General features: G+C 37.6%; 2 protein-coding genes across 2 annotated transcripts; one reads left to right on the top strand and one right to left on the bottom strand.

Moving 5' to 3' along the window:
- Nucleotides 1-657: 657 nt before the first annotated feature.
- LOC139697725 (uncharacterized) lies at nt 658-5,421 on the bottom strand. The gene is made up of 6 exons (XM_071596549.1): nt 4,756-5,421; nt 4,516-4,673; nt 3,775-3,965; nt 2,417-2,552; nt 1,630-1,762; nt 658-1,128 (listed from the first exon to the last, which is right to left on the bottom strand). The coding sequence occupies exons 1-6, from the start codon at nt 5,171-5,173 to the stop codon at nt 1,037-1,039; spliced, it is 1,128 nt and encodes a 375-aa protein (XP_071452650.1). The 5' UTR covers nt 5,174-5,421; the 3' UTR covers nt 658-1,036.
- Nucleotides 5,422-5,620: 199 nt separating this feature from the next.
- LOC139698006 (zinc finger protein ztf-16) lies at nt 5,621-23,810 on the top strand. Its single transcript, XM_071596862.1, has 5 exons — nt 5,621-5,708; nt 6,547-6,974; nt 15,345-15,784; nt 16,653-16,854; nt 23,056-23,810. The coding sequence occupies exons 2-5, from the start codon at nt 6,653-6,655 to the stop codon at nt 23,808-23,810; spliced, it is 1,719 nt and encodes a 572-aa protein (XP_071452963.1). The 5' UTR covers nt 5,621-5,708; nt 6,547-6,652.
- Nucleotides 23,811-24,728: the final 918 nt, after the last annotated feature.

The following is a 24,728-nucleotide window of genomic DNA, read 5'->3' as shown; positions in this document are numbered from 1 at the left end:
AGTCCTTACATGACGTGGCCTTTACCTTTTTCGGAATAGGAACCAAAACTGATCTCTCAAAGTCTTCCGGCCAGATTCCTTTCTCATAAATACTACGAGTCAGCCCATATTGCCTCTTCCTCCCACATTTTCCTAAACATTTCAATAGTTCTGCGGGAATGTTATCCACCCCCACGGCCTTACTTAGTTTCATCTCTTCTTGTACAAAAATGCAATATTATTTTCTTTTTTACAATCATTGGAATAATAGTCAAATAAAAAACATTAGTGAGATAAAAAGTCACAGTATTTAAGAAAAAAATGGCAAATGTGGTCTGAAAATTATTTGGGGAATGACTACCCAGATAACTACAACATCAAACATTAATGAAAAACATGTTTTACATTTCTTTTTATCATTGAAATACAATTTGCCATCAATTACTAACTGTTGAATATTATGCACAATTTAATTGGGTATTTAAAAATTTGTCATGAAGATGATTGGGTGAAAAATAATGCCGGGTGGATTTTCTCCATATTTAGTCATTACCAAGGATCCAGTAGTTTTATTAGTGTTGGCAGAGAGTAACTAGCAAGGAACTACTTCTGTGCACAAAGCTTTTATTTCACTTTAATATGATGCTAAAATACATTTTACATAGAATCATCATGTGTAATTAAGTGAAATTCATATTTCACAAATGAAAAGTGAGCTTGAAACATTAGAAAAATTAAGTTCAAGAATATAATTAATCACAATTTAACAGTCATTAATATGTGCTCATTTTGTCATAAATAATATACTTATTTATACAAGTAAAACCTGTTGCACAATACATAGAACAACATCAGTAATTGTGATTTTAAAATAAATCATAGTGGGTAGGTCATGAAATGTGCTTTCAGAAAGACTAATTAATAAAACTTAATTATACAGTGTCTCTGCATAGAAAAAACATTGAATAAATAATTTTTTAGACACAAAAATGTTCTATGATAAAAGAGCTTTGAAATAAATACATAATTTATTTTCAGTCACTTTTTCCAGCTATATCTAGTAAAATGACCCCAAGAGTAAGACAGACATGCCTTTGCTCCCATGCACAGGCAAACTCCTGGGCCTCCAAAACTGCCAGTTGTAGAACACTAAAAAGTATGAAAGAAGAAAAAAAGATGAAGAAATTCTTAAGAATGAGAATTGAAAATCTGAAACACATTTGTCACATCTTTCTTTGGGTGAGTATGGTAGCCAGCTCGGGATGAATTTGCATTGAGATGATCTTAATATATCATTGTGATAATATTTCATTATAATAAGTTTACTTCAAGCAGGAATGTAATTTACCACCAGCTTTCAACTCGAGGGTCGGTTTGATAAGCAAGGGTAAAGGTCATCAAGGACTAAGTGCAGCAGCGTGTGAAAATTATGCATTGCAAATTAACCTTTTTTTAATCATAGAAAGTAAAGAGAATAGTTTTGAATTTTTTGAGTTTTTCTCGTCAAATCACAGCCTTTTCCTGGATAATTATTAAATTTTTACTCCAAAAGATACAGCATGTAAATTTAAATTGAGGTTAAGGTGTGACTATGACTGGACTTGAATCCAATTAACCTCACCGAAACAAAGCACCATTCTTATAACTTACATATGTGTCCTGGTTGAAGCACAATGGATGTGGGAGTGCATGCATGAGAGCACTGTGATGCAGGCCACAGTGAAATCAACCGCTCTCCATCCCCTCCAGCCAAGACCCAAACATTGGCAAAATCGGTCATGGGCTGTAATGCAAAACAATTGTTCAATATTATTGTTCGTATTCTACCGGTTAAGGTTAGGGGTTTTGGGTGGACAAAGACTGTAATAACATAAAATGGTAAAACATAACTTGCCTCTCCTAACAAAATACAACCTGAAATAGGACACTACAGTAAGTCCCTCTTTAATTCCGCAAACTTCCCCTCTCCATTCCATTCAATATGCCTATTCTATTTCTCCCTTGTTTGCCTGACGTTCTCTCCTCTATCAGAGCCTTCAATATTCCATCACCAATTACAATGTCCTCCATTCATCTTTACTGCCTTCCCCCTTCGAATTTCTCCCAAAAATCCCCTCTTCTCTCACCATGACTACAACTTCATTTGTTTTTCGTTCTGCCCATTTCACCATTTCAAACCTTCTCCGCATCCACATTTCAAAAGCGTCCAATCTATGACTATCACCTTAATTCAGGGACCCCGTTTCCTCTCCATACAAAACCACATTCCATATCAAAGTTGTAATGAGCGTCCTCTTAAGATGCTTACTCATCCCTGTCATCAACTTCTTCCGAAAAGCTTCTTTGACTAACGCAATTTGTCTTCTTGTCCCTAATACTTTGACCATCTTGGTTCACGACACTTCATAATTATGTTAATATAAAAATATAAACTTACCAAGGCATGCGATGGTGATTCTGCACCATTAATGAAAATAAATCTTTGTATGGCGACTTCAGTGCCATTGGGAACAAAATATGGTCTAGGAAAAGCCTCACGTAATGCTCTTGCAGCTGATATCCTGTTGATTTTCCTGAATTGGTAAAAAGACCACAATTATATTATTAAGTAAATATCTCTATGACACTACGGTTATAGTTAGCAGGAAAATGAAGGAAGAAAATGTACAAACAAGACTAAGAGATAACACACTTGAACAAGTGGGGGATACAAACGAGAATAGCAGAGAAAAAGAAGGCTCTTTGCCATAAGAAAGTTATGCAGTAGTCTTCATTTTGGGGTGAGATTGAGAATATGGAGTCTCTTCTCCCACTTAACCACTAACATAATATAAAGGGCAAACGAAATAATTCAATGAATTTAATTACAAATACTTTCAATGTAACCTAATTTGCAAAATGCCATTGGCTATTTAACCTTCAAACTACTTCAGCATATATTAAGCAGAAGGTGAATCCCCTGCTGAACTCAAGTTATAGTTACTTAGAAGTAATGGTACACACTGCTATATTTTTAAATATTAAAGGAAAAACAACTGGATAATGCAGGACTGCTAGTTGTGAATCCAACCAAATATGTTTTTTAATATTTAGCTAAAAGGTAGGTTCAAGTAAATATAAAGGTGAAACAAGGTTATATGAAGCACACCTAAATATATTTTTCAGAAAATTTTCCCAAGAGGTTAAATATAACTTTAACAAAACACAAGGCATATTAGTCAGATGTTTACACATCAAATATTGTTTTGCAATCAATGCTTGAATGTGAAAATTTGGGTTCAATCAAATACTACCTAATACATGAAATATTTTTCACATAATCATAATATGGTATAACCAACTAACTCTACGGCATACCTAAGAAAATGACTTAGGCTACCAGACTAATATTATTCCCAGGAAACTGGGTTGTGAAACTTGGATAGGCTGGCTTTAATTTTATAAATAGAACCATACTATTATAATAATGTCATCTTGGATGGGCCTAGAAAGCTGAGCAGCCCTAAGACAGGTTAAATCAAATTCTCATTCGTATTCACTTTACACTCCTCTCAAGTCAAACTCCATCTTTTTAAGAGTGAAATCTCAAAACGGCTTATGCCAAACTCTAGTCAAAAGTTCACTTTGCATGCATGAGAGAAGCCTCAGTTAAAAACTTAAGCATCTTTAAATAAATTGCAATATAAATTCCCTGGGAATTTTGTTTAGATATAATTGCAGCCACGCAAGAACTTCAGCAGAAACCTGCAAAATGCATGCAATTTTTATCTACTAAAATTTTAATGACAGTCTTACCATGCAACATGCATTTCCGGATACTGTGAAACGTTGAATGCACTGGGACTGTTAGGGTCCAAAAGAGTAGCAAGGTCATTCAACCAGGGCAGAGTTGAATATATACTTGGAGCATCCCTCAAGAATACATCTCGGTTTTCCACAAACAGCCCCTGAAGTCTCTCAAGAGTACACTCTGTGTCCACGGCATCCTGAAAATGAGATCATAGTTACAGCGCGGACAAATAAGCCATTACTGAAAAATGAAATTTCTGAAACTCTCAAAATAAAAATATATATATATATATATATATATATATATTTACATGTTTAATGACTTCAAAAAATCCCTTGGGTACTTTGCCAAAAAACATACCAAAGAGGAGACATACTTTATATGTTGAAATTACAGTTCTTCATTATTAAAGAAAATTTTACCTTTTTCTTTAGTGTATTAATACAACACAATGGGTTGGCATGTTTACCCTCTTAATTAAACTATTTTATTTGGTAATGTACCATTTATATGTGCTGTTATCCTTTAAACCGTCGGCAAAATGTTAGTTTCCTACCATCATGGCATACAAAACGGTTCACTGGGAAATATAGTAGTTCCATTCCCAAAACTTACCCTTGGGTGCAACCCTAGGTAGGCTAATAAATTTATTTTGTACACAGTAGGACAATTTGAAGATTAATATAAAATTCATCCGCAAGGAACAATCACTGTACATGACCACTTGAATCTCACTAAATAATCACCTTGACCACAAAGGGTATTCCACTGTGATGGTAATATTCCGTAAAGTTCTTCAAACCAGAAAGATCCAGGACACTTCTAACCTGCTCGCAAGGCCAGCAATCCAAATTCTGTACCTTGTAGAAAGGGTTTCTCACAAGGCATTGTTCTTCATGCCAATCTTGAAAAGGGTATTTCACATTAACTATTAACACTTAATACGAATGAAACACACAAATTAGTTACAATTACGTTTTTCTTACCAACAAGAGAAGGATAAAACTTCAGGAGTGGCAATGTCATAAGTCTGAACGTTCGCATAAATGGGTAAATATAATCCTGAATATGTCGAGTGACAAGTTTCTGGGTAGGGTTATGGCAAGCGAGAATACAGTAGAGTATGCTGGCTGTTATGAAGGCCCACCATAAAAGATTGAAAATCTGCATTGAAAATGATGTTATCAATGAGTAAAATCGACGAATAAACCGATATGTTCTTGAAGTGGAATCAACGTTTGCATTTGTTTCGTTTTCCAATATTCGAAGAGATTCTTCAATAATTTCATTTATTTGGGCGTCAGTCAGATTCCAATCCTCAGCTTTTGATGTCAACGCTTGGACATCATCTTCGAACACTTTTGCGGTAAGTTTTCTTTTGGAGAATTTCTCGTTCACCGCCATAATTTAAAACGTTAGGTCGCGACTAATAAAATAACATATCACTGATAAATTCTTAAAGTTTCATCTAACAATTCATTTCTTCAAACGAACCGGCTGACAATACTGCAGCTTAGTTCGCCTAAGACTCCCCTTAATGCCGTCAGCTATATGGTTACATGTGTATACATATGTATTCGATTACATATATAGCAGGTGACCCCCAACTTGTTTATTTGTATTACCAGATCGAAAACAAAATAGTCCACATGACCCACGTCTGTTGATAACCATGGTCATAACAGTATCCATAACGTCAAACTTGATCAAAAATATATATAAATATCAAATATTTATAATATAATTAAGTTTTGCTATAATGTATAACTATTATAACCAAAATGTTACATTTATTGTTCAAACGGTATTGAATTGATTTGCAAATCGCCAAGCGTTTCCTACTTCCGGTAGGTCACCGGGTAGAAAGTAGTATAGTAGTAACAGTTTTCCATGTAACGGGCGTCTATGTAGGGCTGAAAGTTTGTTCTGTTTCAATAAGGTATGTGTCTGCATTCAAATTTTCGAGTCATTTTGCATTCAATCGTCTTGCGTATTTAACCAAATGAATGTGAATTTCATGTAAACATTGACAACGGCGTATCAACGCGAAAATGTAGGCTGTAAACAAACAGTTACAGATGGGTATCTGCCATCCTAAATCATTGCCGAGGAAATCTTTTTAGTTATGATGTTATTTGGTCTTTGTCGGCAATTTTAACGTTCATATGATATATGAGGCGGGCTAGTTAATAGGAACGCTTCCTCTAATTGGCATGTAGGTAGCTATTGATTGAAATTTGATTCCATAAGCATTCTCAGCGGTTTTTTTAGCTATTGATTCGAAAAGGAAGATATATTAGCATGATGGTGTGTTTAATCGATTCATACTGGTCGTTCGAATTCGTTTTTCATGGAACCACCAGCTATGAGGGGTATCTTTTATCTTTAACATCTTAAAATCAGCTCTCTGGGTATCGTATTTTCTTGGGGTAAATGTTGAATGATTTCCGAGCGTGTTGTATAATGATTTTATGTTCGACTTTTGTTTCATAATTGCCACTATTTCATTCAAAGGTTATTCTTTACATTGATAAATGTTCACCACTTAAATGGAATTTGTCATTAGTGATAGAGGAGAGGGTGACATAAGGGACTCATAAGCAATATTGATTTTATGAAATATCACTGACTGCTCTACATTTCATCAACTTAGCACCTTTCAAGTGTACTTGATGTGCCCTACATTATGACCCACACATAAGCAGTTGGTTGATTACTTCTCGCCTATACATCTCCATTTATTGCTTTAATAGGTTTGCTTCGCCTTTTGTTGGCAGGATACTCCTTGGCATAATGGAGTACAATTTTGTTCCTCGTGCAAGCTTTCGAGTATGTTGAATCGACATCCCCTGATGGCCAGCAACTATTGGTCTTCTGGCATCAATGGGGTGTGGAGCAGCTGAGGGTAAAGAGGCGGCAGACATGACTGAACCCGAAGGCACGTCAGGAAGAGGAAGTGACGGCGAGGTAGAAGCCGATTCCGGATCTCGGCAGCAACCACAGGCCCGCGAGAGGGGTGAAATAGAGGAGGAGGAGGAAGAAGAAGGAGAAGAAGAGGAGGAAGAAAACGAGGCAGAGGGAGGCCAGGTGGGAGAGGGCTACAGGAGCCCACGGGAGGGCCCCTCAGCAGCAGGTGATGGTGAGTCGAGGAGCCAAGGAGGTCTACAGGGGGATAGCTGCTTTCCCTCTAATAGTTCCAGCAGTGGTTAGTATCATTTGTGCGTTTATGATACTACTTTGTTGCCACACTGCTACCTACGCTTAAATGTCTTTGAAACAAATTTAATTGTCTTTGTCATATCACCCTTTTTTCATTTAGAATTTTATAGAAAGCATTAAAAAGCTTGTTGAAAACAGATCATCGAGAATGCCTACTTTTTGTAGTTGTAGTTACTGAGTAAATCACTTTCCAGTGAATGGTTTTGTATTTGTAAACACATGTAAATAAAATCAGCCAGTTACTTGCACATGAAATAAAATTACCATAAAATTGTGTTGTATGAAATGGTGATAAATGTATTGCACTTGTCTTATGAGGTGAAACTGAAATTTTTTATCTTTACGTAGAGATGCATAAATTCTAATAATGGAGTTCTGAGATAGTTGATGTATGGTTATGCCCATTTGCACTTAATTATTTAAATTGTAGTGGGATACTATTTGGAATCGAATGCATGTATTAAACTCTAATGCCTCCCTTTTAAATTTCTCCAATCATATTGAAAAAATTGTACTTTCCTCAAAGCCAAGAAACCCCTGTTTTGTTGCATTAACTTCCCTTAGAAATAATGCATATTTTTTTAGTAATTTTAGCCAACTCATAGCACATATATAACTAAATAGAGCTAAATTGTATGTGTATAGGCAAATGCTCCCTAATTCGTGACATACCTTTCAGATAATTAGCATGCAAACAGTCCAAAATCATTACCGTTCCTAGGTTTTTGGGAAAGAACTTAAGTCTTTTTCAAGCAAATAAGAATGTATAGTGCTTCTATGTCAATCTTGAATGCAGTCCACCCCTTCTATTCGGAATTATTTTATTATAATTTCCTGGAAATATTAATGTAATGGATGTAAAAATGTAGTCTTTCTCGTATTATCACAAAAAATGGGGGACTATATTCAGAACAAAGTGGATGTCTCATTGGCTAATGTCGATTTCGTAACAAATGAACCATTGCATCACTATTACTTCTGGAAGGCCCTCAAAATAGGGTTGGCAATGGAAACCTTGGTCAAGAATCGTTTTCCGCCTAGCCATTTAATCAAGGTTAGAATTTAAATACAGGCACAGTGAGCCAAATCTGGTGAATTTGGAGGATGTTGTTATAAATTCCATAATTTTGGCCATTGAAATTGGGCACCTGTACATTTTCTTGACGGAAGAGAATTTTTTTCTCTGCCTAATGAGGATTCCCTTCCCTTGATTTCTTTGCTCAACCGGTGCATCAAGAATGCATAATACTCTCCAGGTATTGTTTCTCCTTTTTATAAGTAATTAATATTGATGATTACATGTGCATCTTATAAAATCATGGCCAATACCTTGTCAGCCAATTTTGCCATCTTCAGAGCCTCTAAAAACCCAATAATTAGACTGATAATAGCCAGATTGCCTGTAAAACCCCAATAATTAGGCTGATCCTTTATCTTTGCAGTGTAGTGGTGCATCCATGTTTTGTCTAAAGTTATGTACTTATCAACTCATCACGATTTCAGCAGAAAAGCGCCAAATCAGCCTTCAAATCAATCAAATGATTGCATTTATTCTCCAATGAGAGAACACATGGCACTGAATTTCCCAAGATTTTTTCACACCCTATTTTTCATGCAAAATTGAAAACACATTACCTTGTGATATGCCTGTGGCCTCAACTATTTCATGAACTTTGATTCACTAATCACTCCCCACTGTATCGTGAATTTGTCAATCATTTAGGAGAAAGTCACTTCCACTGGACATCTCAAATGATTTTATCACTTAGGGATGTACGGCCAAATTTTCTTATTTACCCTATTGCAAACAGTGGCAACCACAAGACCAGATGTGCCATGAGCTTCATCGAACTCAGCTTTGACCTCTTTTGGTGTTAAGCCTTTAAAATGGAAGTTTATTAACTGCACAAAACTCATTTTTTTCCAAATAAGCAAAAGTTCATTGTTTATGGAAAAGATAAATTGAGCTTCTTATGGCATATGTTTAGACTGGTTATATTACGAGGGTTACTATTTATATTTTGAGCCTTGACAACACTAAGTGCTTTAGGTGCCATCTGATATTTCCATCTGCAAGTTTGACCCTTTTAACGCTAACTTTCTGGAGAACATTTTGTCATTTGATCATAACTTGGGTGTTGTTTATAGAGACTCAAAAATTTTGTCTCAGCAAAAAAATGGATTTAACTCTTGAAAACTTTCGTGCGATGATTTTTTAAGACTTTCGACGTGGATTATCAAAGCAGGAGTGCATCAATCAACTTACTTCCACTTTTGGCGATGAAACTCCATCCTTAGCCACTGTGTAATGCTGGTATAACGAATCCCATTATGGCCGCCCTTCACTCAGCGACGAAAGTCGTGAAGGTCGTTTAAAATCAGTTGTTGTTCCAGAAAACATTGATGCTGTGCAAGAACTAGTGAAGTAAAATAGTCTCATGACTTATCATGAGATGGAGGCATCCTTGGAGATTAGTGATGAGCGTCATTAGCATAGAGCGTGAACATTTAGTTGTGAAAAAAATTTGTCGGCGTTGGATCCCGCATAATTTGACAAAAGCACAAAAAGCCTCTGCTAGGGACCCTTAACTACTTTTGTGTTTGCTAGGAAGATACTGAATAGGTTAGCGAAGTAATTAATCCAGATGCCTGGGACCTACTTCAGGAGCGCGTACAAACATAGTTATTGGATTGAGTTGGAGAAGGTCCACAGAAAATTCTGCAAAACACTTGACTATGCTTTTGGCCCTCTACCAAGAACTTCAGGATGAGTTTAGTGCAGCTCTTTCGCATGACCAAATTTTCAGTGATAAAGGTCCAGGCCCATTCCAACAAAAAATTTGATGGCATACTTCTGTTCAATCGGTTGCTGAATTTTGTGCTTGCAACATGTCCCTTGACAGGGGTCCACTAAAAACACTATCTAGCCTGAACAAAATCTCGCAGGTGATTGGCGCCAGGTGCACCTTGAAGGTCAGCCCCCCAAACAAATTGGGAAAAAATTGTTCCCAATACTTTTTTTTAAAACCATGTACGTAAATGGCCAAATAAATATGTACAAAATCTTTCTTCAGCTTTAAAAAATAAAAGAAACTTAAATCCTCTCCGTAGCCAGTAATATTTGCCATGGGAATCAATCAATTTGTGAGGAATTTAATACCAGGTGTGAAATGTGAATTTAAAAAAAAATGATAAAGAGAGATTTATTCTAAGCGTGCTCCATTTTTAGTTCGACATTTTTCTCATCTCTCAGGCAATTTGTGGTTACCACGCTTGTAAAAATCTTCCCCTTTTGCCACGAAGTATTCATCGAGGCATTTTGTTCACATCTTTGTATGAACCAAAGTGCTGCTCAATAAGGGCATGACCCATTGATGCAAGCAAGTAGTAATCAAGGAGTCAAGTCTGAATAAGCCACATCGGGTAGAACTTCCTAGCTGAGTGCTTCCAACGTGTTGCAAACCGGTTTTGCTGTATGTCATGGAGCATTGTCTTGTAGAAAAATGAGCTTGTGTAGCCTCATTTGGTATTCTGATCTTTTTTCAGGCAGCAAATGGTTCTAATCAAATTTTATTGTTGATAGCTTTCGATGTTAACCGTTTCACCAGGTTTGAACAGCTCATAATAGACCACACTCTTCTGGTCCCACCCAACACAGAGTATTTTCTTTCTGCCAAAGCAATTCGGTCTTGTGGTTGATTTGGATGGTGCATCTGGGTCTACCCATGATTTTTTGCCCTGGGGGTTCTCAAAATAAGTCCACTTTTCGTTCCCAGTAATGATACAAGGCAAAAACGACTTCCTTTTGTGTCATGTAAGCAAAATCATGTGTTTTTGAGAGGCAGGTGGAGTGGTGCGCCTCTCTATCTGCCTGTCATTCAACTCATGTGGTACCCATCTGCCGGTCTTCTGAATCTTTTCCATCTCTCGTAGACGATTGGACAAACAGCTTGTTGATTAATACTAGATTGCCCTGCGTGTTTTTTTTGTTTGTGAATCATCTTCATCCAACAATGCTTGCAATTCCACATCTTTGTACCTGTTTGGTGGTTTTCCATGTTCCATGTCTGCAAAATTGATGTCATCTCTTTCAAATGCTGGAACCATCATTGACACGTGAAATTGTGATGGAGCATGTTCACCGTAAGATTCTTGAAGTAAGCGCTATGATTCAGCGACAGTTTTCTTCGAATGAAAACAAAAAGTTAATGCCGTTTGGTAAAAATTTTGATTTATTGAGCAGAGCAATACGACAACATGGTAACACTTTTTCAATTTATCATTCATGTGCATTTGATATTTGTTGATGGCATAACAACATGGCATAAATGTCAAATATTTATACAGAAAACTGCATTGGTGCACCATGTGTTGTCTTAAATCTGCATTTAATACTTTTGCACCTGATAATTATGTACAGGTACCTTTGGAACAACATTAACTCAGCTTTTTCTTACTCTATTAATTAACTTTGCCTTGGGACCATTTTCTGACTTTTAGCCTTTTTAATGTATTTTCCGGAAACATGGTTTATTGCTCATTTTAAATAAAGAAAAATTCATGTCATTTAATTCGAAGGTAGTTCCATGAAAATTCTTCCAAGTGGTAAAGAAATATAGTGGTAACAATACTAGACTAGTTATTCTTTCATTTATTTTACATATGATCATGAGTCACTGGCTGATTTTGTTACTTAGGGAAATACTTTTTTAGTTTTGTCCCGTAGTATTCTAATAGACCAGAAATTATGTTCTTAGATTTGTGCATGATTTTTTTGTTTTTCACCTGGTTATTATCTTGAGTCTGAAATAGAGCTGTTCAGAAAACTGTGTTAAGGGATATGCTGGACTCTGCGTATCTTTAAGTTGTATTAATCACCTAAATACATTGTCACTTGAACTTATAAATTATCAGGGTTCTCCCAGACTCTTGTTCTCTAACACTCCTCAATCATGTGATGACCTTGCTTGCCATGTAGCGGCGACCCGTATCTGACCATGCTTGTCTCGCGGCAACCCGTGTCATGCCCAAATCATTGGTAATGGCCCGAGCCAATCAATATGTTAAGGTCCTCAGCAACTTCTATAACGGTGATTCGAAGGTTGGCCAATGCTATTTTCTTCACCTCGTCAATGTTTTCATCTGCCGTTGATGTGCTCAGGTGTCCGGCATGCTCATCGTCCTTTACATCTTCTCGGCCCTCTGAGAAAATTTTGTTCCACCAATAAACATTACTTCAGTCCAAGGTAGCTTGTAGCACAGTCAACGGTCGGAATGCGCACACTTAATTTCGTTTTTCTCTCAAAATTTGATACAGATTCTTTGATCCATTTTTTGGAACAGGCAAAAATCAAAGACAAGCCAAAGCACGTCCCAGCGAAACAGCTGTCAAAAATTAGCAGAACATCAAAATGGCAGAAATTTTTGGCATTAGGGAGAGACATATGTACCATACATAATGCCACAAAAAAATGAAGAATTAAATATATGAAACCCGCAGAAATTTAAAATTCACGATGCCTTTCGGACAGACCTCTTATTCCAACTGTATCTGTCGTTATCTGTGCCAGATTCTTTAATTTCTAAGCTTAACTGATAGAAAAAAATTGATTGCATCACCTGATAAAAGGATTACTCTGGAGTTTCTGAGCCATTATCACCTGGAGTCTCTTCTTTAGAGAGCTATATAACTATTGGAAAATTTGAATCTTTTTGCTGTTTGACCATAATATAATCATAATTTATATATAGTTTGAATGAATTTTCTAATTCTGAAGTAGCTCAGTCTTTGTTTTCTTTCTCTAGAAGGGAGGGTTCACTTTTGTCGGTGGCAGTAGAATGATAATACATAATGGTTTGGAGGTAATTCTGAATTAAGTGTTACCAAAGTCAAAGTCACTTAATAGAGCAGATGTGAAAGGTTTTTATACCTAACAGTTGAATTAAGCACCGCTATTGTCATAGGTATACATTGGAAAATTCTGGAGTATTCAGAAAGTTACTAGTTAGACTAGATTATGGTTAGGTGCAGAATTAGGAACCGTGTGATTAATTCGCACCTATTCCCAGAAGCAAAAGCAGATTCAGATCGTAATTTAGTACTGCTGAAGTGTGATATTAGATTCAAAAGGATAAAACAAGCAAGATCTTTGACGAAATTGATTGTTAGGACATTACCTGGAGTGAAAAGAATGAAGCAGGTTGTAGAGAAAATTTGAAGACCAGGGGGTGGGTATAATAGAAGGAAAATAAGGGGATATCAAAATCCACAAATGAAACTATAGGAACAGTAAAAAAGATAAGGATGAGAGAAGGAAATGGAAGCATGAAAACACAGTGGTAGGCAGATGGAAGTGTTAAGAGTTTATTAATAAAGTGAGACATTGATTAGGGTTATTTAAAAAAGATTCCTTTTAACCTTGATATGGAGAGTGGTTTTATATAGCACCAAAACTTTGTAATTGAACCAAGATGATAAGTATAGATTGGAGGATTTTGAAATGTGGGTGTGGACAAGGATGGAAAAGGTGAAATGGACAGAAAGGAAAATACCAGGGAGGTGCTAGTCCGAGTGGGGGAGGAGAGGGGATTGTTGGCAGAAAATCAAAGAAGGCAGGAAAGATGGATGCAGAGCATTTTACTTGGCATTAAGATTTGAAGGCTGTGATAAAGGAGAGGACATTAGGCAAATGAGGAAGGGGTAAGAATAATATAGGCACGTTCGTTCGAAGGTTTCCGCGGCGATGAGTAGGTGATTTCCACATTTTTCAGGCTGCGTCCGCGTTTGTCGTTTAAATGTACAACAGTTTCTTGACAACAACATCCTTGACCTGAGGACGCCAGCAGGATAGCTGGCGAAACTGTTGTACATTTAAACGACATACGCGGACGCAGCCCGAAAAATGTGGAAATCATAATATAGGCACTTTGGATAGAATAAAGAGAGGAAGAAAGAATGAGTAATTGAATGTTTTTTTTGTGTTTTCTGATGCTTGTTTTGTTAAAAGATGCAAAGAAATATGTCATTTATTTATTCAGTCTGAGCTCGTCTATAACCAACCTTAACTGGTAGAATACCAGTGAATTATTTTTGTGATATAGGTTTTAGATTCTAAAACGCCTAGAAATATTGCTCTTAGTGATCAAAGGGAAATGATTACTTAAGCCTTAGTGATGCATGTATTTTAACCCTCTTAGTGCGTTGGGGATTCCAGGGGTACTTGTGAGAAGTGCAAAGGGTAATTTAAGAAAATGTATCACTTTAGGAAAAAACATTATGAAGTCATTTGTTTAGATATCCATATGCAGTTTTTTTATTTTAAGATAAAATATTTTAGTTTATAATGATGTTATACATTTACATCATCTGAAAAATAAATGTAATTATTACAGTGTTAAAAATTTGAAGAATATTTTTTTAGCAATTATATTTCGATTTTTAGACACAATACTAAAATTTTTCAAAATATTTTTCAATTAGACTACTATATTAAAATATAAGAAAGAATCAAAAAGGCATGTAGAAAAAATTATAAATAAATAAAGAAAAACCAGTGAATTGCAAATTTTTTTGTCAGCCTCTGCATAGTTCGATTTTGTTGAAAAGGCTGATCTCACTGGGTCAAATTGGGACTTGAAAAGCATTTAAAATTGCTAATAAAAAATTGAAAAATTTGTTATATAATTGTATGGAATTCACCCTATCGACAGCACAAAAACCATAAATTATTAAAGAAAACACCATAAGTTACATCGATTTAAACAATAGCCTACGCAAGAGCTGATATATCGGCCCGCCGCACTTTTCGCCAGGGAAACCAAAGCCGATATATCGGCCCGCCGCACTAAGAGGGTTAATGTTTGAATGCATTATCTTCGTCAAATGCCATAAATTGCACATAAGATTTTTTCACCACAAACTCTCTTGTCAAAATGTGGAGAAAGAATTTTAGGTTCTAGAAATTTGTTTGTAGTTTTCAATCCTTAAAATTTGGGAAAGTTTTGTTGAGCCTTAAGGTTATTGCATGTGGCATATTGTTACCCCTTTCTGTAGGAGGAATTGTAGCATAAAGTATTATATCTGGGAACCCAGGTAGTCTTACGCATTTAGAGTGGGTGGGGAAAAATATGGATCAACTGCTCTTCATTTTTTAAATGCTTAATGGTTCAAATTAATAATTCCCCACCTGTTCATGTTAAATGAATAGTTACTCAACCGTTTCTGCCGTTCACCTTTGTGTTGACTCAAAGGGAATATATCAGAATATATATATATATATTTGATAGTTTTTAGTTTAATGCCACAATTTGAATTTGGAATAAAGGAATTAACTGGATTAATTCCACCCATTCTCAGGTGTGCCCAACACAAATTATGACTCTGGAGACGGCAGTATTCCTGTTCACCGCTGTGATGTGTGCGAGTATGAGACTTTTAGCTGGGCAGCTCTGCAGTCTCACGTGCGTCTCCATGGCAACGGTGTCTCCACAGGTGCATACTGCTCGACTCTTGCCGCTGCACTAGGGGCGTCTTCCTCTTCAGCTCTGTCATCTCGGCAGAAGATGTTTGAATGCGATGTATGTCAGATGAGGTTTTCCAACGGTGCCAACATGCGACGCCACAGGATGAGGCACACAGGAGTCAAGCCTTATGAGTGTCGGGTGTGTGCAAAGCGTTTCTTCCGTAAGGACCACTTGATGGAGCATTTTGCGACTCATACCAAGTCCCTCCCATATCATTGCCCAGTGTGCAATAAGGGCTTCCAGCGGCAAATCGCAATGAGGGCACACTTTCAGGTAAGCCATTACTTTTAGTTGTTTTGGATAATTTGTGCACTTTTTACAAGTGTGGTAGGGTTGTCTAGTGAGAAGGAAACCAAAAATGGAAGATATTTTTTTCTTGGGTTCAGATAATGTCATCACAAATCAGATCAATTCTCACTATTTAATTAAGGCTCTGCCTCAAGTTCATGTTTTTTGAAACTCTGCTCTTGTCAGTAATTGATAATTCTTGATTAACTTCATTATCACCAGTTAACCATGAAATACTTTATTTATCATTCAATTTGAAATGTAAGGAACTCAATAATTATGCTAGTGTACAGTAAAGGTTTACCACATGTCCTTTGTTTGTTTTTATTAAAGCCTGGCTAGGTAATAATATTGCAAAATGAAATTGCACATGTCAAATTTCCTTGCAATCCCATCTAGTGGAGATATTTGTAGCCATATTGAAAAAATATCCATGTATTCACCTAGATATGTCTCATTTAGGAGTGTAGCTTCTTAATTTAATCTATAAGCATGGCCACTTGACCTTTCCTTTACTGGTTGCTTAGGGTTTCTAGTGGCAAGTGGTTTTGAACTTTTGATCAGAACTGTTGTAATTTCCTAATTAATAACTATTAATAAAATTTCCATATCTCAGGATAATTGATCCTTCACGGGGTCTATTAAGCTATGATGCACTCAATACCAAGCACAGAGTCGAGCATGAAGTCTACTTTTGTTGGGGCATTCAGATGTATATTGCCCTTTCAAGGAAGAGTTGAAAGACTGTGGTCTGCTGAAAAGTAATAGTCAACCTCCAGAAAAATAAGTTGCATTATGACTGCTGAATTACTTGAAAATATTAAATATCCTGAATGGCGATGTTTCCTTTCAGAATGAGCACGTGGGGCAGAGTGATGCCGTGAAGTCGTGCCCATTGTGTGCACATCGGGCTGCCTCGATGAAGGGCCTCCGGGTGCACTTCTTCCATCGCCATGGCATAGACCTGGATGGGGGGCCCCAAGGGGGTGGTTGTGGCTCGCCCCCTGGGGATGACTCGGGGGCCGGGGGTGGGGACTCCCCTGGGGCCAGCGGGGGTTGCGATGGGGAGTCGCAATCACCAACTCACCCCATGCACCTTGTCGTGCCTCCGCACTTCCTCACTCCACATGTGGAGATCTCCACCGATGGGGTAAGTCAACATATTGCATTCTCTCTGAAATGCGTGTTTGTGTTTGGTTCTTGCTTTGAATGCTTTCCCATCAGTGGGTGATCAGCTCTCTTTGTTTTTGTTCTTGTCATTGCATTCATAATTCGTTAACCGTCTCCGATTTAACCTTGGAAAACAGGTCCATAAGGTTTGATGGTGAATGGAGTTTTCCCATATGATTTTAGACTACATAGTTGTATTAAACCATATTTAACTTGCTTACATCAGAACATAAAGAATCTATGTGGAACTACTACAAGCAATAACTCAATGCCATGAAGGTTATAAATAGTATGCAATTTTTCATCTACATTGTACTACCTTGATCAAAAAGTTCCCGGAATAACCACCGTGTGGCGCTCCCATCGTTCCGATTTGAGTTCTGTTTTTTTTGTTAAATTGGTACATCTGTTGTTGATATTCCCTTTAAATCTTAGTGTCATAACTTGACATTTGCAAAAGTTACGTAGCCAAGAGTACATCTATCTCTGTGTGTGTTGGCGATTTTTTACAATTGCAGAAATGGATTTAAATTTGCAACAACGAACTTGTATTAAATTTTGCGTAAAAAACGGATTTAGTGGCGCACGGACGTTGGAAATGTTGGAAAAGTGTTTCGGCAACGATTCTCTAAAAAAAACGGTCGTTTACCAGTGGCACGAGCGGTTCAGAAGTGGTCGTGAGTCAATCAAAGATGATGAACGCAGTGGCAGACCATCGACATCGAAAGTCAGTGAAAAAATTGATAAAGTAAAAGAAATGTTGGTCAATAACCGCAAATTAACCATCAGAGAAATAGCGGAGGACTTGAACATTGCCTATGGATCCGCCCAATACATTGTGGTTAATGATTTGGGTTAGCAGCAAAGTTGGTGCCAAAAGACCTCAATTTCATGCAAAAAAGAGACCGTGTTGACGTCGCAAAAGACATGATTTGCGAGGCTGAATCCGATCCCACATTCATCAAAAGGATCATTACTGGAGACGAGACGTGGGTTTATGAGTACGACACGCAATCCAGACATCAGGCAAGTGAATGGCGTTCACCAAATGAGCCGAGACCAAAAAAACCACGTCGTTTTCAGTCAAAAAAGAAGGCAATGCTGACGGTTTTCATGGATTACAACGGTGTAGTGCATCATGAATTTTTGCCAGAAGGCCAGACAGTAAACAAAGAGTATTATTTGGGCGTTATGAGACGTTTGCGTGAAGCAATTCGCCGAAAGAGACCAGAAATGTGGGCAGAAAACTCGTGGATTTTGCACCATGATAACGCACCGTCGCACAGTGCTATCATTATTCGTAATTTTTTTGACGAAAAATGCAACAAATACCATCCAACAGCCACCGAATTCACCTGATTTGGCTCCCTGTGACTTCTTTCTGTTCAATCGAGTTAAAAAACCATTACGGGGAACGCGTTTTATTAGCCGAGAGGAAGTAATGGAAAAATCGCAGGAAGCACTGATGGACATACCGAAAACCGAATATAAAAAATGTTTCGAGGATTGGATCAAGCGCTGGCATAAGTGTGTTGCAGTCGATGGGGATTACTTTGAAGGGGACAATATAGATTTAGATGAATAAACTTGTATTTTTAATTTTCTGAATAAATTCCGGGAAATTTTTGATCAAGGTAGTATACTGTGGGATAAGTGGCTGGGGTATTATGTTATCAGGCGAATGTAAAGTGTTCATTATAAAAGTATAAAAATGAATTTTGCCTGCCATGATTGTTTGGGTTAATCTTAATTTTTATTTGGTCAGTTTTATGTGAGCTTAATTAAATGCATATTTTGATGCCATTTGTGGTGCATTGCTATTATTATTTCAAGTAATGTACTATTTTAATCTCTTGGGATTTCCATGGATTGCTTTGTTCCTTTTTTGATATGAGTATAACCTATATTTGATTATCATATATAATATAAATCCTTGAACCTGCAATTTATTTTATTTTTATTAGTTTTAAATCATTGTCATATTATGATATGTATGCATTAATGCATAGGATATTCAAAAAATTAATTTAGTACATTCTTGAAAATAGGTGGTTTAAATTAGCATATTTGTGACAAAATTTAAACAGTATTATTATAATTGGTAATATGCCAGTTAAGGTAGATTTTGGATGGACACAGGGTACACAACAGTACAATAATGATGAAAAACTGATCGTAGCACTTTTCCACTTGATAAAATTTTTTATTTTGACGTGATGATGATACTAAACATAAAACCCGGTTGTGAAATAAAAAATTTTATCAAGTGGAAAAGTGCTACGATCAGTTATTCATTATGTTCGACTTCCACTACGTCACGCCTGAAGCTACTCAATTTAATACAATGATGATTCTTTTGCTTCTCCCACAAGACATAACCTGACATCCAACCCTACAATAAGTCCCTCTTCAATTTTACCCACCTCCTTCTATCATTCTATCCAATATTTCTTTACCATTCCTACCCCTTCCTTGCTTCCCCAGCTTTCACCCCTTAATCACAATGTTCAACATCCCAATGCCAATTACAATGCTCTACCTCCAACTTTTCTGCCCTCTTTTGGTCTCTCCCAGCAACCCCCACACTTCGCCTACCTACCCCATGACCAGCAATTCCTCATCTGTTTTATTTTCTATCAATTCACATTTTCTATGTTATCAACGACTACATTTCAGAAGTATGCAATACATACATCTCATCTTGCTTCAGTGATCATGTATCCACACCATACAAAACCATGCTCCATATTTAAGTCTTGACGAGCATTTACTTAACATTGTTACTCAACTTTCCAATCCTCAATTCCCTTCTTAAGAAAGCTTCTTTGCCTGATGTTTTTCTTCTTCTTATTCCCCTACTATTTTGACCATTTTGGTTCAAAACACTTCCAAGATACATAAACTGTTTCACCTCCTTTAGTTTATGAGATCATATTTTGATATCTTATCCCATACATATCACACTGAAATTCCAGTGGGCTCAGCAATGGTTGCAGCCTCTTGGTTGACTAAATAAAGCTTGACCAATTTTAAACCTTACTGATTTGATGGGTTGTTCGCAGACTTCCATTCTAAACTATAGTTCTTCCCTTGTCTTTTTAACCATTACCTCCACATGTACGTTGCATTGGTGATCATGGGCAACCCTGTTTTACTCCACCTTATAGCACCTCTATAATGTCCATCATTACATTCTTGGGATAATTAATGCAGGTAGTTTCCCATTGCCTTTTTTTAATGTCACATAAATGGATTCTCCACTGCTCCACTAGATTTGGATGCCTTGCAGCCACCTCACCTGGGAGCCAACACTAAATAATATTAACTCTAATAGGTCTAACTTCCATCAGTGGTACTAGTGAGAAATACGTGGAGTATTATTAGTTAAACCTATCATGTTAAGAAAAATAACATTATTAAGCTATTGTTTTAGATATATGTGGATTTTTATTGTATATAAATAAAATTATTTAATGATAATAATGTGAATCATTTACATAATTTGAAAAATATATGTATTTATTTTAACATAATAGAGTCAAGCAATATTTTTTTAGCTATAATAATTTGATTTTCAGGCATACTAGTAGTATAATATTTTGCACATTTTATAATAAAACTGCTGTATGTATTTACCTTTAAAAAATAATTAAAAAGAAATGTGAAAAAAATTATAAATACATATGGAAAAATTAGTGAATACCAGAACATTTTGTCAACCACTGCATAGTCCCCCTTTGTGAAAAATTCTGACACTGTTAACACTGTTTACCAATGTGTATTATTAGGGTTTTTCTCATTATCGCCAGACCATTCACCTCGGACCTTTGGTGAATCAAATAAAAGCAGTGCAAACCTTTCTCACCCCATGTGCACATGGTACAGAGCCTTGTACTACACAATTTTCAGTAAAATAGCAATGAATCCATTCATCTTGATCACTGTCACCTCCTGCCACTGTCTCACTCTCGTCTTGGGTGTTCAATGTTTCATGGGTGGCTAGAAACTCCACAAAATACCTGTTGGCTTCCTGTGTAAATCAATTCCATGGCACAGGGGTGATAAACAAATTGAAGTATGCTTTGGGATATGCAGTAGGTAATGGCATATGCTTAGGATCTGGTATTTCTGTGTTACTGAAAGTTCTAGCACTCCCAAATATCATGGCCTTCAGAGATTTCGTTGAACACCGGTGGTGATATTACATTGGTTACATCATTGCTTTTAACATCTTTGTCACTTTCCACTAAAACTCATTACTTTTCCTATGAGTTATAATCTCAGTCATCTGAATCCAATTCAGATGACTGAGAATCACTTTGAATTGCTCTCAGTATATTCCTCTAAGTAATTGCCATTACTTAGCAATTACGAGTAATCCACCAATTCTTCATCTACTATATCTTCCCAAGTCTTTTTAGTTGTTATTTCAGGTAACCAAAATGACCTCGAAAATAAAAACATATGTATTTGCTTGTAATCACCATTGATTCAACCGCACACACTGACTTGGGAAAAAGCTTGCTGAACCTGAAAGCCAAAGGGAACCAATCATGTTCTTGTACTATCTACAATGTACTTATTGTCTCTAGGAAGAAAATTCAAAGAGCCCAATCACAAAGATAAATGTTGGAAATGTAATCCGATTTGACAGAGTTCAAATGATTACTGAGGAAGAAAGACAAGAGAAATCAACATGTTGATAAAGTAATGCTTTCATTAGCATCTTATCACTTAAGTATTAGTTAGCACTTTTTATCAAAACAGATTTGTCAGAATGCATTCTTGGGGTTTGCAGAATTAAACTGATTAGCTTTTCACTGGGTTTTCACTGTGGAAGGTACTACTCAGCAGAAACAAAGTAACATATGATTAGGGAGCATATGATAGGCTGTGCTTCCCCACGTGTTAAAAGTTCATTATCAAAATTGTGGTGAGTCACACTTTATGAAAATTAGTTAAAATAGAAAATAAAAAAACATGTTATTAATGAAGCAGAGACTTAACACTTAAAAAAAAAGAAAAAAATACACAACATGCTACAAAAGTTCAATAAATTAAGGCAATTTGAACAATAGCCTACATTTGGGGCAATATATTGACCCGCTGTACTTTTCATAGGAGATGCAAAGGCAAATATATCACCCTGCCATGTCAAACTGGTAAGCTATCTTAAATAGGCAATGAGTTGCTCTATGGTTCTTCGCTATTTTAGAGGGTTTATATGGGAAAGGCTCAAAGTTTTTCAATCTCAGGAATGGCAAAGTCATGATGTTGTTTAGGGCCAATGAACCCTTGTTTGTTTAGTCGCTTTCTTAAATTCTAATTTGAAGAGTTAAATATAACTAACAACTGTCAGTTTTCTTATCTTAAATGGATATTTTCCATTGATGAGACTTAACATTGGCCCCTGGAAGGTCTATGTATTTGTCATAATGAAAGTGCAAATGATGAGGCTTGCCAACCCCGTGCTGGATGAAATAATTCACCAGAAAAGAAACCAATTGGTTTTCTATAATTACTCTACTCAAGGAGGTTGAATGTCTCAAATGAAATTTCTAAGATCGATTTTCTCATTTTTAATATTATGAAAATTACACTTATCTTGTATTAACTAATATTCGAAGTGCCGCAAGAAAAAAGCAGAGAGCACTTCAAGTGGTGTATGCCAGGCATTGGATGGGACATAAATTTGTGACCCCCTTTATCTTTCATTAGTCGTAGGCAAATGCCAATGCTGGGGTTCATTTTGACCATCCACCCAGTCCTAAAGAATCCTAACAAAGGGATACCTCATCTATTCATAATAACACTCACAATCTTAGTTGTCCGTCGACTTCGCTAATAACGGACACTACCCCATGCAATTTATCAGAATTTCCTAAGTATTATACACTCCCTTGTTTCGCTTGAAACCCACAACCGTCACTACCATCGACAGTTCAAGAGGTGGCGTTCCTCTTTCCAGTGCGGGCAGGACGTCGGAGGCATGTCCGACGGCCCGGCCGACTTCTCCCGCGTGCCGTACGACCTCTCGCCGGCTGCCCCCTCAACCGCCGACTCGAGCCATCGTGGCGGCCCCGGAGGCCAGCCCCCTTCCCCGGAGCACCCCGTCCCAAACGGCTGCTGCCCGTCCGCCTCTCCCGCCTCCTCCGACTCCAACTCGAACACGCCGTCGAGCAGCCACGATGGCCAGGGTGCGCGCGCGGACCAACTGCCCGGCGGCGGCATCAAGGGGGAGCCTATGGACGCGGCCGATCCACTTCCGCCGCCGCCTGCCTCCGAGGCTGGGGGCGCGGCCGACGCTCCCCCGGCGTGCGCCGCGCGCTCGTCCCGCTTTCCTCTCCCCCAAGCCCCTCCGCTCCCCTCCCGCCCGCCACCCGCCAGGCCTTGCGGTCCCACCCCCGAGCTCTCCCCCCTTGAGTCGCTGCTCCGCGAAGAGGTACGCGCCCTGCCCCTCAACCGGCGGCATCACCACGGGCGGTCGGCGGCGGCGCCGGACAACCACGCCAACGGGGCCATTACGTCGACGGAGACAGAGCCATCCCCGAGCCCATGTCACGGTACGTCGAGCAGGATGGCCCCCTGCCCGCCACCCCCCTCCGGGGCCTCGTCCCCTCCCTTGCCCGTCATGCCGACGACCGCTCACTGCTCGAATCCCGCGACCCAGAGGGCTTTGCGCTGTTTGTTCTGCGGAATAGTCTTCCCCGATCGAACTCTATACTTCCTCCACAAGGGGTGTCACTCTGAAAATAACCCATGGAAGTGTAATATCTGTGGAGAGCGCTGTTCTGATGTATATGACTTCAACTCACATCTACTTAGCAAGACTCATCAATAGCATTGCCACCAGCCGTTGAGGTTGTTGGTTTGAAAGGTTGGTATCATAATAAGAGGTTATGATTTCAATGAAAAATTTCCACCATAGTTAATTATCAAATAGTACTAATGGTGATTTATTTATTGCTGAAAATCTGTCTAATAAATTATTGGGTATGGTAGGGTTCGAAGGTTTAGGCCTAGCCTTCATCTTGTCGGTTGAGGCCATGTTTTATATGGGCATTATGGCTATTGTCTTGGGCAATTGGGATATTATTATTTACCCTTTTGGCAGTCAATCTTTAAGTCAGTAAATTTGCAAACATTTATTATTTTTATATTGCCCAAAAGGCGTGGCCATGAATTATATAAGTGAAGATGACAGCTGTGGTTATCATATGACTGTGTGAGTTTGCAATATTATATTCAAGATTCAGCATAGTCTTCTAAAAATTTATCATAAATATATGTATATATGAAGGATCCAATAGAAATTAAATTTTGACCCTGACTTTTAATGAAAATATCTATTGTATTTTGGAGGCCTGTGCTGCTGAATTGTATTGGCTCGTAAATTGATATTAATGTGAGCATGTTTATTTTCATAACTCATGACAGATAGCTCACCATATAGAGTGAGGAAGTGCTGACAATGTCAGAATGTAATTGTCAATTTAATGTACATTATCTCTGACATTTTTAGTGCACCAAATATGCTCAATGCCCTCTTTCCTGGTGATAATATGTGCCCATTATTATGTACTTACAGCTTCAGGCTACCCTCTTATCAGACATAGCAATACTAAGTATAGCTGTGGACTAAGCATTTGTCTTTTTTGTATTCTTTTTCGTATGGGGTATACTTGTCAAATGGCATTCAGTTAATGTGGTTTCTAATCACCTGGAGTGCACATGATGCAATAGGTATTTTTTTTTATTC

The sequence above is a fragment of the Hetaerina americana genome, unplaced genomic scaffold (assembly GCF_022747635.1).
Source record: "Hetaerina americana unplaced genomic scaffold, ioHetAmer1.1.p SCAF_8, whole genome shotgun sequence".
Taxonomy (NCBI): Eukaryota; Metazoa; Arthropoda; class Insecta; order Odonata; family Calopterygidae; genus Hetaerina; species Hetaerina americana.
The sequence above is the reverse complement of the archived record's forward strand: the minus strand, read 5'-3'. Positions and strand labels throughout refer to the sequence as shown.